General features: G+C 39.4%; 1 protein-coding gene across 1 annotated transcript in view; it reads right to left on the bottom strand.

The window, feature by feature from the left end:
* Window positions 1-10,976, bottom strand: part of LOC101036485 (BH3-like motif-containing cell death inducer) — a 28,552-nt gene extending 17,576 nt beyond the window's left edge. The window contains 2 exon segments of the mRNA XM_074401919.1: window positions 121-10,808; window positions 10,810-10,976. Coding sequence (XP_074258020.1) covers window positions 10,622-10,808; window positions 10,810-10,976 — 354 coding nt within the window. The 3' untranslated portion in view covers window positions 121-10,621.
* Window positions 10,977-16,575: the final 5,599 nt, after the last annotated feature.

The raw sequence follows: 16,575 nt of genomic DNA on the forward strand, positions 1-16,575 counted from the left end.
GAAAATCAAAAAGAAAGGAAAAGGGGAAAAAAAGGAAAAGAAAGCCCCATGCTTTCAGGGACTTAATTCTGGAGAACAACCAAGCCTTGAAAACAAACAATAACAACAACAAAAACTTACTGCTGCTTCCTCTGTAAATGCCCATCTCCTTGAGCTGGTTGTCCGGCTCTGGCTGAGGCAGGACAGACAGAGGCTTCTTGGAATCCAAATCTTCAAGTAGGCTCACCACATTTTTTCTTCCAAAGCAAGGTTGTCCTGGGGATTCACCTTAGGGGTCTGGGATATGCAAGCATGTGAGAAGGGTGAAGAAAAAGATGCAAAGATGTTGTATTCAGTCCAGTTGATGGCTTCCAGGGAACAGAAAAAGGAAAGGACCCCATGAGCCAGCCAACAGGTACCACTGCCGAAATCTCTGCTGGAGGACAGCCTTTGGGACATGTGCTTACGCTGTGATTGGAGGCCAGTGGTGTGATAAGCACCTTTTAAGAGTTTGGGAGCAAAGGAAAAATTTCTCCAAAAGCCACCCAAGCCAGGCTTCTGACCTGAAGCCCAGTACTTGTCACCCCCTCTCTGAGCTCAGAACTACAAAGGCTGACTGGCATTCTCCAACCCGCCCAGCTCCTTTCAAACCCACAGACTGTGCCAGACTGGCCCCACCTCCCACTGCAGCAAATTCTGTAGCCCCGTTCCATGCTGTGTTGTAAGGAGCCAGATTTCCGTTTTAATTGTCCTACCTGTCCCCTCTGCCACTACCACTGGCTCTTGGTTCCTGGCATGGTTTCAAAGGCCCAATCAATGGCTTTCCCTCCCCCATCAGAATCTTAAACACTGCTAGTTCTCCCTTTTCCAAATTTTATCCCTTTCAAACTTAAATGTTTTTATGTCTTGTAGTTTCCTTCAGGTCTGGCCACCGCCTCTTTTCTTTGGTCCCTCTCATTCCCTTGTTTGACACGTTTTTTTTGTTTGTTTGTTTGTTTGTTTGTTTTGTTTTGTTTTTTGCCATGTCCTGTCTCATATTATGGACTGAAAACCCAAATCAAAAGTCAGCTGTTAACATCTTCCCCTTCTCCTCTCCTGCATTACATTTAATATATATGACAATCCACTGCATCTCAAGGCATGTTCTAAAATCTCACCTAAAAAGAATTGAAGCCAGCAGAGAGCAGGTGTGTATCTGTATGTTCAATGACCTAACTGTGTGAATGTAGCAAGAAAAGGCCTGATGCACACGGGTGGAAGGAAGAACAGAAGAAAGGAATCTGGTATACTTGAAAATATTTAGAGTAAAAGCAATAAAGGCTAATTGTGGCAAGAACCAACAGAGAAACTGCCATACATCAACACACACACACACACATACACACGTAGTCTGTATCAAGCATCCATGCTGAACAGTTAAATCACAATACCTTAAGATTATCTGATTATCGGAAAAGTATTTACCATACTATGAATGGGACAGGCAGGGCCACACAGTTCTGCAGCTGAAAGCTAAACACAAAAGCCTTCTGGAATGGATTGGAAGAAGATGGCAAATTCCTATAAATCATCTGCCTCCCTCCACCCTTGTCTGGGCTTAGGGGTTAAGAACCGTTGTACCACCTCTCTTTTATTTCCATCATGATTTTAGGCTTATTATCGCTATTCTCCCTTTAAAATATTTGCCCTTAACCTTACTGCTTAGATATTTATTGCTTTCATGTTGTAAGTCTGTTCTTTGTGACACCTTTAATACATATCATTGACGGTCTTCTCTGTGTCAGACACAGGTAACTAATACATCATTTAGTCCTCAAAACAGCCTTTAAAAGGTATCATCAATGTTTTACAGATGCAGAAAATAAGGTTTGAAATACTTAGAATGGCCCAGCTCATGGGTAGCACTGCTAGAATTTGAACCCATGTCTAATTCATGGTCTTTCCTTTGTATCAATACACCTTTGAATCCTGTCTCAGTGTAAATGACACTTTCTGCAGTGAGTTCCCTCAAACTGGTTTAGTTTTTTCTCCTACACATTTTCCATAGCACCCTATGCTTATATCATCTTAACATGCATTCATGCTTTTCATTTTGCCGATTTTTATCTACTACATAATTATTGACTACTTAACTATATGTCAGGTACTGTGCTGGACAGTGAAATTTCTTTAGCCAGAGGACAGGAAGTGATGTTGTAGTACTGGCATCATCTATATACTATGCTACTCCATCTCCCGACTCCTTTTTTTTTTTTTTTTTTTGAGACGGGATTTCGCTCTCATTGCCCAGGCTGGAGTGCAATGTCGTGATCTCGGCTCACTGCAACCTTTGCCTCCCAGGTTCAAGAGATTCTCCTGCCTCAGCCTCCCAAGTAGCTGGGATTTCAGGCACTACATACACCTGGCTAATTTTTGTATTTTTTAGTAGAGACGGGGTTTCTCCATGTTGGTCAGGCTGGTCTCGAACTCTGATATCAGGTGATCCACCCGCCTTGGACTCCCTAAGTGCTAGGATTACAGGTGGGAGTCACTGCACCCAGCCTCCATCTCCCAACTCTAAGGTTACAAAGACAGAGGCTGTGACAGGGTCTCTCTGTTTTCCCAGTACATGGCATAGCACCTGTTACACAGCAGGAGCTCACCAAATCCTTTCAGAATAAATTTTTATGCCAAGATGGCTTCGATTGTAACATTTTGAGAGAGCAATATTCATACATAAATAACACTTAAAATGCTTAATAAAATGCCACATAAACATGACATTTAATAAATGATGGATTGCCACCTTATTTTCTAAGACTGTAGTCTGGCTGAGGGTCCACTTATAGTCAGTTTGTGTTTCTGAAAACTAGTAAATTGGTCTGTTTAATTCATCCTGTAAGTTCTGAAGTCATGCTGTTTCTGTTTGAAGCCAGTCAAGCTGTCTGAAATCTCTCCAATCTGTAGAGTAGGAGGTCATGTCAAGTGATAAAGTGTCCAGGGTGACGTGGCTGTGAGGGACTATTTTGGGCTACATGTGAGGAAGGAGAGCTCTTACACTTTAGAGTGTGTGGCTACATTCAGATCTGAGATAAGCAACCCAGCGTAGGTGCCCTCATTTCAGAAAAAGAGGTTGAGAAGATAGAAATGGTTCATGACCATATGACCTAAATGACTCTAGGGGTTCATAATGTATACTCTGAAGAAATATCAGGTAATTCTTTATTTTGCCTAATGAAAGAATATTTAAGTATGTATAATGGCTATCCTTGGCAGGCTAGCTTCTATCTTATTTTTTATCTGAGCAGTTCTTGTCTCTGAATAGAGTTAGGCAGGGGAATATAATGGACTCCATTCTGTTTCCCACTAGCATTGACTGAGTTTGGTTACAAATATGTTACTATCTGTACCAGACTGAAATAATATTCATTACATTAACCTGGAACACAGTTTCTAAAACTGTATCCTTTGGGGCGTTGCTGGCATTTCTCAAGGCAAAACTGAATGTGTAACCAACCACAGTCATTCTACTCTAAATGTACTTAAGATAAAGATGATCTGAATTTCCTCAGCAAGAGTCTTTCACTAACTGGCAAAAATATTTCTCACTAGTCTTCATAGGAAGAGGAAGAAGTTTACTTAGTCCTGTTTGGTCAGCAAAGCCCTTTTCCTAATGCAATGAGACTCTGGACCAGTAGGGGGCAGTGTTTGGTACAGGCACTCTAGCTCAAGGGGTCTTAAAGTGAATCATGTGGCGGATTTTATACCCCAAATCCATGTCATTTCCAAGTGTCAGGCTAAGTAGTATCAGGCTAAATACTTAGATTTTTGCCTAGTTAAAAAAAATGCTTACATTAGCATCTTAGGATATTAGAGGAAGTCAATGCTGAGCTAATCCTTCAGTACATATTTAGTGTTATTTATTGATATGAATATATAAAATAATTCTGTTGCCTCCTTGTACCTCATTCGTTGAGTTTCAGAGGACTTTTCCTGGCTTCCATCCTAACTCCACAGAAGAGCTGGTGCTTATCTGATGGGCCCAGGTGGTTTGTGAAGCCCTCCGGAAGGTGATCCATGACCAATTGACTGCATTGGGGCCCAACTCTACCAATTTGTAGGAAATACATTTTAGCAGCCTTTGGGTTTTAGGAAGGTGAGGGAGAAAATCTTCTGTCTAACAAAGGGTAAACAGAGAGAAAAAGAGACAGAGGGAAAGAGAGACCATTCCCCTCCCTAAGGTGAGCTGCCTATTACCTGTGCAGTAAGAGGATTGAGCCTGACATTATAAAAGTCATTATTCTTGACTGGAGGATGTCATCCAAGAGCCAAGTGCTATTTCAGTCTAGGTTCCCTGCCATTCAGTCATTAGGTTTATACTGGCAAACCAAGAGACATGTTTTTCGCTCCTGGGACTTTTGAAGATTGCAATTGTAAGGCCAAGTGCCTAGAGATGATATTCAAGCAAGGATACAGGCCAGGGATTTGGTCTGGAATTGTTTGTATTGTTTTGAAACTGCTACAGCTAGCCTGGAGGTTGTGAAGGAAAGAAAAGAGATAGAGGAAGAGTAAACAGATGTCTTGTTGATGCCTAGAAACCGTGGCATCAACAGGACTAGATTTGAGACTGTTCTCATCTCACATTGAGTCTTACTGATGCCTTGGTTCCTAGGGGTATCTTTGCTGACCACATTAATGCTCTTTAGAAGATAGGGCTCCTTTTGTCGTACTCACCACCTCTGGATTGCTAAGTATTTTCCAAAACATAGGCAAAGAAGTAGATAGGGCAATGACTCACCACTAAGTAGAATTAGATTGTACTAGGTTGGTGCAAAAGTTATTGTAGTTTCTACCATAAACTTGAATGGCAAAAACCACAGTTAGTTTTGCACCAAACCTAAAAATTCAAATTTCAGGGTTTCCTATCAGACCCCAATATCACCTCTCATAATTTGAGCAGGTCTGATTGCAGCAGAGGTCATGAGAGTGAAGTTGGCCCTGGGGTTGCCAGGTTTTATTCAGCTGTGGCACCGTGCTCATTGGAAGCAATGGCGATTTCTTTGTTAAGGAATAATTATTTATTTATTAATAAATTAATAAAAAATGTTTATGAACATTCAAAGTCAAGACACACTTCTTCACTTTCAGACTTCAGATTTTTACATTTACTTTTAGCTACTAAGATTCTAAAGGTTTAGGATGAGGAGAGAGAGAAGCAAATATTTTCATATCATGATTCCTGTTTCATGGTTGGGAATCGAGGCAATTAATGACTAAAGACTTTTCCTAAGAAGGCTGATATAGCACCAAGATAGAATCTAGGTCTTTCATTCAATCTAGCTGTTGTGAGGAAAAACGAGCTAATATGTATGAACGGCTTCGAATTCATTCAAAGAGTGGGTTTGTGTAAATCTGAGGTGTCGTTAATAATAATCATATCCTGTGCATCTTGGTTCCCCCATTATTAACTGATGACAGCACAGTAAGGAAGAGTTTCAACAAGATGCGATTAAGTTTACTTGAGCATTTGTAAAACAGATCAGTGTGTCGAAAGTGCTGAGTGTGCAGAAATAAAATTAAAGGAATACAGAAACATATATTGAGACATATTTTTGGGTCCAAGGTACAGCAGCAGGATCAGAATTCCTGCTGCGATTAAAACAGAGAGTGATGAGTAGGGGAAACCATGGAGAGAAGCCAAGAAATATTTTAAAGGTGGAAACTGCTACCTCAGAGACTTTAAATTCAGCACATTCTACACTTCTCTAGGAGTCTCTCTGTGCCACGAATAGCAGTGACATGAATACCACAGGAACTGTGTCGAAGGGACCAGTCCAATCCAGGCCAGCACTGAGCAAAACTGCTACAGTTTGCAACCAGCCTGCGCTCCAAAATCTGGGGGAGGTAGGTAAATATTTTTCATTTTGTTTTAATTTTGCCTTAATTTTTATTTTAAATCAGAATCTTGGTCTGTTACCCAGGTTAGAATGCAGTGGCATGATCATGGCTCTCTGCGGCCTCAAACTCCCTGGCTCACATGATCGATACTCCTGCCTCAGCCAGCCAAGTAGCTGTAACTATAGGCATGTGCCACCATGCTCACCAAATGTTTTTACTTTTTGTAGAGGTGGGGTCTCACTACTTTGCCTAGGCTGGCCTCAAACAATCCTATGGTCTCGGCCTCCTAAAGTGCTGGGATTACAAGTGTGAGCCACTGCACCCAGCCAAGCATTCTCACATTCACTGTGATATTTTGATGACCTAGACAAGTTCTGGACTGTCTACTTTATGGGGTCATTGGTCTGTATGTTTAATTCTGCATGGTACTTACATGTACTGAATGAGGACCTGCGTTCATTTTGATTCCTCTCATTCTATTCGTGCTTACCACTATGTCTGCTGTGTAATACTTGCTTTACAAATGACTATTTATTCTGTACTCTTCTGGAAATGTAATATGATTTAGGTTGTAGCATGACGGAGCACAAGCCGATCAACAGATTAAATACAGACAAGGAATCTTTAATTGATGATTTTCCTTTCCTGTCATAGTTAAATTACCCAAAATCCACATCTTATTCATGGAAAAGTAAGAAATGTTCAAAGGTAAAAAAGGAGGAAACATGCTTTGAAAAGAAAACAAAGATCTGGCTGGTGTTTAGATTTTGTTTAGAATATGAACAGTGATTTGGGTGCTTCTAATAAATAGTTAGGAGTCTACCTGTCAATGTATTTTTCATGTTATTTTTATTCCTTTTAGAAATGAGGTCTCACTCTGCCCAGGTTTAAGTGCAGTGGTGTGATCACAGCTCACTGCAGCCTTGAACTTCTGGGCTCAAGTGATCCTCCTGCCTCAGTCTCCAAGCATCATCATGTCTGTCTCTTAATGCATTTTTAAAAACAAAGTAAACAGATAAAACAGATTGGAGAACCAAACTAGGGGAAGAAATAACTGATGACCAGCATGTTCACCCCAATTAATCTACACGTATACATATATCTCTGAGCCCTGATGCCTTGCTTTCCATAGTGCAGTAAGAATTATTTGAAGTACTGGTAAATTAGCCTTGTTCAGGATATTCACGAAGAACTGGTGAGGTAGCTAAAGACTGGGGGTGGGCATGGAAATGAAGGAAGACTCCTACCTGTTATTTCTCTTCTGTTAAAAAGGGAGAGATTACCCTAGAAAATACCAATGCATAAAATGAACTCTGCCCTGATAAGAAAGAGGACAGAGGAATAAAAGCAGAAGAATTATCACATGATTGGCTCAGTCTTCTTTGTCTCCTTTTGGTGATCTCAGTCTCCCCTTCCTCAGCATCCCCTCAGCACTGTAACCATATCACGCACAGGACATGTTGCCTTATGACCATAATTAAGACACGAAGAGATCTATCTCCCTGTATCTCTAGATCATTATCAATGACTGGCACACAGTAAGCTCTCAGTAAATGTGGAATATAAAATGAGTTAAGTAGATGTGAAGATAAAATTTAAGAGCTATAAGATGAAGTGCAAGCACAATCGTGTCCAAAATAAAGAAGGAAAAGTGAGAGCTCAATTAGATCCATGGGCTGGGTGTTAGGGGCCAGGAAGTGGTAAAGAAGAGTCTTCAGCATGAATCTTCCATCCTTCATGAAGATGCTAAAGTCCTGCCGCTGAGTTATTCACACAGAGTTGGAATCTGGCCCTGGGGAAAACCAAAGGCGGACATATCCTTGTCTGGTCTGCTTACTTCAACTTCATTTTCTATTTCTGGTTATAGTGGTCCCAAGACACATGGCCCATTGGAAGGAATATAGAACTGAAAGTTAAGAGACATGGGTTCTCCACTTAAATTTGTCACAGTGACCTTGGACAAGACATTTCACCTCTCAGATCCTAAGCTCCCTCAACTATAAAATGAGAGGATTACACTAGATGAACTCTGAAGTTCCCTCCAGGGAAATTCTAGAATTGCATAGTTCCTCTTTCTCTGTCTAGATTCCATTCTCTTACAAGAATATTTTCTTAACAGCTATGATTTAGATGGAATTGGGATTTATAAAATAAATAGAGCATCTTAGCTGATGTTGAAAAAAATAGTCTGAATATACACAATGAGAGAAGAGAAATATGAAGAGTCACAGCATGGTGACATTCATCATAGCAGATTGGGTCATGAAAAGGGGATTCCCAATTAGCTATCTACACATCTCCTGATGCTTTAATGGAACAAAGAAGATTTGACAAGATTTTGGGGCAATAAGAAAGTATGATATTGTGAAGGGACAAGAATAATTTATCCCATTTTATAGAAAGAAAAACCGAAGCCCAGAAAAGACAGATAACTCGTTCAAGATCATACTGTGATGATGAAGCCAACTTCCCACCCAATTATGTTGTCTGAATTTGTCAACAAAGAAATCACCACTGCTTCCAAGGAGCATGGTGCCACACCCCAATAAAACTGGGCAACCCCAGGGCCAACTTCACTCTTATGATCTCTGCTGCAATCAGAGCTGCTCAAAATTTCTGTAATGTTTGTTGTTAGAGAAAGTAACTGCAGGAATGACCCAGAGAGATTCTTTAGAAGATTTCCTGTGGTCAACATGCTTTCACTGGCTTTGGGTCAAGAAATCTGGTTTCCATTCCATTGTCTGTCACTTTAGGCTCTTGCATATTAATTTCCTTCTCTAGTAATCAAAAAATTTTTGAGAGAAACTTATAAAATGTAAAATAATCCCAGATGAATATATATGAAATATCATTTGAAGAGTTTTGTATGGTGTTACCAATTATCTGAAGAAATCATTCTTATCTACTTGTAAAATCACACACAGATGCACATATATATATATAATATACATAATTTATATTTAAATGTTTATGAGTGTATATACCACACGTAGACTCTATTCTTGTAAAAGTTATATATGTATATGTATATACATGCACGTGTACATATATATAATGTGTGTATGTATGCCTATATGTATATGACAGATAAGTATGTATTTATATCTCTTCCAGTCTAGCTGGGAAATCTGTTTCAAAATCAACTGCTGCTCTCTCCTCGGACTTGATATATAGCCAAGCAAGCCATTCTCGATTAACACTGCATCCTCCTGGGAAAGTCACAGAATAACTTTATTGATTTCTCTTTACCCTTCTTCACATTTCTCTGCTGAAATGTTGTCTTAACTCTTCAATGCAAAAGTGACAAGAAATAAAAATAAAAATGAAGAGCTTTGCTTCTTTAGGACCATATTAATTATATTTGTCTTATTTTAAAACCAAAATTTTCTTCAAAGAACAGAATCTCCACGTGGGATATCTATATGGTAAAGAAAAGAGAGGATGACATTCATCCCATGGTTTCCAGACAGCAGATTTCTTTACACTGAAACCTGTGCTTTATACACAATGCTGGACTCAGAACTACACGAACCTCAGTGTATTTTCTTAGGATTTGGCCAGCCATCTTTGAGAACCGCTGAGACATTTTGGCAAACAGTCCCTCCACTGTTTCCAGTACACCATAATATAAGGAAAGTTTGTTTCTTGTCAGTTTTTTCTAGCCCAAAAGATTCTAGGCATGATTAAGTTTTTTACCTTATCCTTCTTTTTTTCTTTCCTTTTTTCTTTTTTTTTTTAATAAATACAGAAAAATCTTTATTTTAAAGGCTTCAGGGTCACTGATGCAATTTAGGAGTTTCTCCAATGCAATTGAGAAATGCAAAAGGGAGATTCTACAGGCAGGATCTTTTCTGCCTGAAGCTTTTAAGCTCACTGAGGAAAATAACTCAGATCCTCACTTTCCCTCCTCTCAGCTCCTGAGCTGCCCTGAAGGCTCAGTTCTCACTGTGGGTAGGTATGGGTCAGGGTAGTGGAAAGAAAGCAGAGAAGGGGACTCCAGAGTGGCTTAAAGTAAAAGCTCTAAAACACCTTTTCCATTTCCCTTTCCTTTCCCCCAACAGATTTAGTTCTACTTACTCTAATAACTGAGTTCATAAAAGATTACTGGAATTTCTATTTCTTTCAGTTCCCTTTTTTAGCATCCACAGGTTTTTTTAAATAAAGGGAAAGAAAGGATAGACTTATTTACAACACAATCACAATCTTTGATTCTTCACTTTAAGCAAATAAAGATGCCTAGTGAAATAAATGGATTGTGTTATTTAAAATTGAAAGCTTATGGGAACCACCACTCAGAAGCATGCTTAAAAAATGAAGAAAGAAAATGAAAACCTTGTGACTAAACAAGATTATTCTGATGCCAAATGCTGAGTGTACAATTAAGTGGAGCAATGATTAACAATATGACAAATACTTCCAAGGTACAAATGAAATACACTCACAACTGTAAAGGACAGTGGCACTCTATGCTGCCCTAAGGTTTAAAATCACATGGCTTTTTTTTTTTTTTTTCATGAATTTGCAAGCTTAGTTTTAATTAAATGCCATTTACTTTTAACAAGCCAGTTTATCCTTTTTTAAAATTTTATTGTTTCTCTGCACAATTTGAATGAAATTTGGAAACGTTATGGGGAAAAGTAGGTAGAAAAGCATGTTAAGAATTGCGTCTTCTTGTTGAAATCAAGTTTTTTTCTGTGTTGTGCAGCCTGAATAATGGGGGAAATCTGTCCTAGTATCTTGCTGTATCTGTTCTATCTCAGTCCTTTTACAGGGCCTCAGCAAAGGAATTGCATAACAATGCAATTTGTATCCTGGTTAAACAGGAAGGTCTCTGAAGCACATGTCCAGGAACCTTCCCCTTCATGGCAGAGGAGCCAAGACTGTACCTTGTAAGAGAAAGCACTGTGTCCTTAGGTAACATAGGTTCTTTCTTGGAACCCAAGAGCTCTCTGTGGCAGACATGCTTTTACCTCTGGATAAATGGAACTGCCAGAGGCTCGTTCTATCCATCCTGTGTCAAGCACACGCTCAGATTCTAGGATCTCATAGAAATGTATTTTCTAGCCCTCTATAGCATCCAGATGAAATGCAACAAAGTCACCACAATTTGAAGCTACCATGTAAGAAAGTCCAGTTTAACTTCCATTCCCTTTTTTTTTTTTTTAAAGGAATCATCTTGCATTTAATCAATCAATCATTACAAAAAGTATTCATGCCACATACAGCCTAGTAACATCCAGGTGTGTGGTCATCTATAAAACTGGGGAAACCCAACGTCTATCCCTTTCCCAGGTAGGCAGCCAAGGGTTCTGGGGGTTCATCCACAGGGCTCACCAGCCTGGCCTGATGCTGCGTCCCAGGCTGTGGACCATTGATCCAAAGGCTTCTGAGTCCTGAGCACAGATCTGGGCTCCTTTCAGGCCTTTCCTTGAGCTGCCCCTGAACCCGTGTTGGCAGGCACAGTTTGCAGATGTGTTTGTGTGCAGGTGCAGCCCAACGTGAGACCACTGGCCCAGAGTCTCAGAGGCCCTGCTCAGGTGAATCGGCTGTGTTCTCAGAAGTTAGGGAGCTGAGTGGTTGTACGACATGAAGCACTAGTGCCGTGAGGGACAGAAGGGACAGAAAGAGGCCAAAGGCCATTGGCCAGCTGAGAAAAGCCAAGGCACAGGTATACTGGGCACCTGAAGGAAGCTCTACCAACTGGAGTCCTCCCTGGCAGGAGTGGTAGTGCTGATGGGAGCAGGGTGAAGCTGCAGGCAGGTCCAGCAGGCCCTGGGTAGAGCTCATCCTCTGTCTGTTCCTTCCCAGACCCCAGCGTGGCGGAGGAGAAGACACCGGCATAGGAAACGAAGGTGAATAGAAACACGAATATCCCCATTGTGGACTGGCCAGGTGCAGTATGATGCGATGTGATGGGTTGAGTGTCTGTATCATCGCATCGCACCAGGATTTTAGGCTCCGTCACTCCCGTGCCTTATGCAATTGGCAGCATTATTTTAAAAATAATGATTTTTCCTAATTATAAATGTAAAATGTATTCATTATAGAAATGTCATCCACAAGCCTCTCACTCAGAGAGAGCCACTGATAACTGTTTCTTTCCTTGGAGTACATTCCACTTCCCCTTGCTTCTTCACTGCACCGTGTGCCCTGTGCTTTCCTCCGTCATGAACTGCTCTGACAGAACGTGAGACAGAATTCCATCTCAGACATGCACCTTGATCACCCTCCTCTCACTCCTCAATGCTTGCATATCTGTGCTGCATGTTTCTCTTCAGGATCTTCATCAAGTTTTTATAAGGTAGATCTCATATGGAATACGCTTTGCCTAAGCACAGTGTTAGACCGGAAGAAAAAAGTGGTGGTATCCTTCCTCCTCTTCCTTTCTTCCCAACTCCTGCTATTCATGGAATTTCCCTTGATTTCAAGTGGCTACTCACCAGAATCCTCAACTGAAAACAGCTTCCAAGGGGTCATGTACTTACTCAGTTCTATTCTCTTCTCTCTTCTCTCAAAACACAACATCATCTGACCAAGGTTTGCATGCATAAGCATTGCTAATTAACAATAAGTCTCAACAATGTCCTCTTCTCAATAAGTTTGACACACAGACCACAACAAAGCTGTATCCATTGCCTAAAAGTCAGGAAGATCCCCATGTTGATTTCTGAAGCGTAAAAGGCAGGGATGCGTATTGGACTTCTTGTCTCTTACTGTGAACAGACCTAGGAGTACTTAACTTTATTTTTTAGAAAGAACCCAGAGCTGCTGGTGCCTAAGGGTGTTGTTCCAACAGAAACTAGAATATCGAGAGAGAGAATTGATCCAACTCTCTTGTCTGGTGCTTATAAAACATGAAAGTATCATCCTCACCATGGCAGACCAGAGGGAGTGATCACTGTGAATTGTGAAGTCCTCTTCTCAGTGATGCATTGCAAACAATTTCCCTGGGGAAGAAGCAAGCTCCTGACCACAGTGTTGTACACAAATAAATAAACAAAATGCTATTACTTTTTGTTCTTCACACTGGGAGGAGTTCAGAAACATCTTGTTTCAATTGATTGGCTGGAATTATAGAAAAACGTTGATCTTGTCTTTCCTTGCTAGTTCTTTGCCTGAGATGTATTGGTAAAATGGAACATGAGTCACATTTCTAACTGGGAAAAGCCTGGTAATCATGGGCAACCCAAATCTGGGTGACGTACAGAGTATTTTTGTGTTGAGAGAGAAAAGACACTAAAAGTAGAAGCTTCTTAGTTAGCAGCAGCAGAGAGTCTGTATGATTGAATCTGGTGTTTCCCATGGCCTGCATCATGGTATAATGAGAAGGAACGTGTCTTGCACAGATTAGCCTATAAACTTTTCTAATTAGGACCAATATGTGACATATACAAAGGTAAGATCAACTGTAAGGAGGGATTCTCTTCATTACCACCAAGCCATGATGATTGCTTGAGTTATCATAGCCTTGGTCTCTTGATTTCCCTTATATTATTTGAGTAGGAACTCAGGCACATGATGTTCCCCATTAACCATAACCATAATGGTACTGGATTTTAAAATCCAATACCATTTTTTTTAAAAAAGGCCAGGGTTGTAGACAAAAGAGTGATGTCAGTGGGAATACAAGAGGGAGTTATGTAGCCTATTCTGAGAGTGAAGTCTGGTTTGGATCTTCTCTGCTACTTCTGAATATTTCGTGCTAGAGGCAGAACAAGTATCCAGAGAACACTTTGGAACTGTCCTTAATTTACAAAGGACCTGTAACATTCAATTAGAGGGAACACAGAATGTTCTACTCTAGCAAAATTTAAAGGTAATATAGGAAATTCCATCAAATGTCCTGTGGAAAACTGAATGGATAAAAGTAAAACTGAAACCAAGAATGTGGATAATGGGATAATTCAATATAGATTTCAAACCAGAATTTGCCACTTAATAACTGTGAACTTGGGCAGAGCACTTAATCTTACTGAACATTAGATTCTTTATTTATAAAATGGGGACCATAATATCTTCTTTGCCTAATTACTTTGGGGATTAATGAGGGAAGGAATATAAATTATTTATCACAAGGTCTGGCACATAGTAAGCACTTTGCAATGTTATTTTCCTCCTTTTATTGATGAATGCTTTTCAGATTTCTACTTGGCCTCTCCTATTTGAGTTTGTAAAATACTAATTTTCTGTACTGTCTGGCAAATCTATTCAATCTAACAGTTTTTTAAATTTATTATAAATGTGAGACATAGAAGGAAGATGAACAATAAATACTATATGCCATTTTTGTAAAAGACACCCATAATCTACTGAGAAAGCTAGAAACATGCTTTGTCACTATACGTTAAAAAGTATTAAGTGGAATAATTTGGTTATTTAAACATTTGGGAAAAGGGGCAATCTAATTATGTGCCAGGCACCATACAAGGTGGCAAAGACTCAAAGGTGTATAGATGCAATTATTAAACTCCAGAGCCCTTAATTTTTTTTTTTTTTTTCTTGAGACAGACTCTTGCTCTGTTGCCCAGGCTGGAGTGCATTGTGATCTCGGCTCACGGGAACCTCCATCTCCCAGATTCAAGCAATTCTTCTGCCTCAGCCTTCTGAGTAGCTGGGATTACAGGCACCTGCCACCACACCTAACTAATTTTTGTATTGTTAGTAGAAACGGTTTTCACCCTGTAATCCAGGCTGGTCTTGAACTCCTGACCTCAGGTGATCCACCTGCCATGGCCTCTCAAAGTGCTAGGATTGAGGCGTGAGCCATTACATCTGACCTGGGCCCTTAATTTAGTACAGGAAGAGACTTATAAACAAACTTCAACAGAAGATGGAGAGAACCAATGACCAAGTAAAGAAGTGACTCAAAGGATAAGAAATCACTTCTGTTGAAAGTATCAGGCAAGATTTCACAGAGGAGAAAATATCTAGGCTAGATATACAAAAATAAGTAGGTTTGTAACTTAGATAAAATGGACAAATTCATTGAAAAATACAACTTACTAAAACTGTCATAGATATAACAGAAAACACATATAGCATTGTGTTTATTAGAGTAATTCAATTCATTATCTTAACCTTTCCACAGAAAAAGTTTCAGCTCCAAATGGTATCACGGGTGATTTGAATCAAAATGGTCAAGTAAAAAATGACACTAGTCTTATAAAATTCTTCAAAAAATAGAGGAACAGGGAATACTTGGCAACTTACTATTTTACCAAATAGGGCAAATAAGTTACATAATAATTACAAACCAATGTTCTGCATGAGTCTACAGGTGAAAATCCTTAAAAAAATTTTAATAAAATCTGACAACATACAAAAAATACATCCTGGCAGGGCACGGTGGCTCACGCCTGTAATCGCAGCACTTTGGGAGGCCAAGGCAGGCAGATCACCAGGTCAGGAGTCCAAGACCAGCCTGGCCAACATGATGAAACCTGTCTCTACTAAAAATACCAAAATGACCCAGGCGTGGTGGCACAAACTTGTAGTCCCAGCTACTCAGGAGGCTGAGGCAGGAGAATCGCTTGAACCTGGGAAGTGCAGGTTGGAGATTGCGCCATTGCACTCCAACCTAGGTGACAGAGCAAAACTCTGTATCAAAAAAAAAAAAAAAAAAGTAAAAGAAAAACACACCCTGAACAACTAGGGTTTATTTCAGGAATGTAATTTTGGTTTGATTATTCAAAAATCAATCAACATACTTGATATCAATAAAATAAATGAGAAAAAGTGTATCATTATTTCAATACATGAATAAAAATTATTTGATAAAATTCAACACCTACTCATGATTTTTTAAATAAAAAGCCCACCTCTTAATATATTAGGAGCAGGGGAATTTTCTCAATCTGATAAAGGATATTCTATTAAAAAAATTGCCATCATCATACTTAATAGTGAACTATAATATGATTTTCCCCTAAGATGAGAACAAAGCAAAGACACCTACTCTTACCACTTCTATTCAGCATTGCTCTTGCTATCTTAGTCACTGTAATAAAGCAAGAAAAATGAAAAAAAGCATAAATAGAAAATGAAGTAAAACTCTGTTTGTAAGCAGCATAATTGTTCATGTAACCAGAATATCTTAAAGGAATCTACATAACAATGACTATAGCTAATAACTGCATTTAATAAAATACCAAAATCCAGGATTAATACACACAAGTCAATTATATTTTTAAATACTAGCAGCAAATAATGCGAAATAAAATACTAACAAAATCCACTCATTATAAAACAGAAAATACTTAGAAATAAATTTTCAAAAATATGAATGTCGTAGGTTGCATCTCATCTCCCAAAAGACATCTCTACCTGGAACCTTATAATGTGATCTTTTTTTCTTCTTGCAACAAAGGGTTTTCGCAGATGTAATTAAGCTAAGGGTCTTAGCTTGAATAAGGATTGGTTCTAAATCTAATGATACTGTTCTTATAAGAGATAGAAAAGGAGACACTGAAACGCAGAAGGAGAAGCTCATGCGAATATGTGAAGAGACAGGCAGAGATTGTAATAAGGTGTCTACAAGATGAGGAATGTCAAGGATTGCTGGAAATCCCAGAAGTTAGGAGAAAGGCATGGAATGGATTCTCCCTCAGACCTTCCAGAAAGAATTAACCCAGCCCACACTTTGATTTTGGACTTTTGGCTTCTTAAACTAAGAAATAAATTTCTGTTGTTTTTAAACAACCCATATTGTAATAATTTGTT

The sequence above is a fragment of the Saimiri boliviensis genome, chromosome 6 (genome assembly GCF_048565385.1).
Source record: "Saimiri boliviensis isolate mSaiBol1 chromosome 6, mSaiBol1.pri, whole genome shotgun sequence".
NCBI lineage: Eukaryota > Metazoa > Chordata > Mammalia > Primates > Cebidae > Saimiri > Saimiri boliviensis.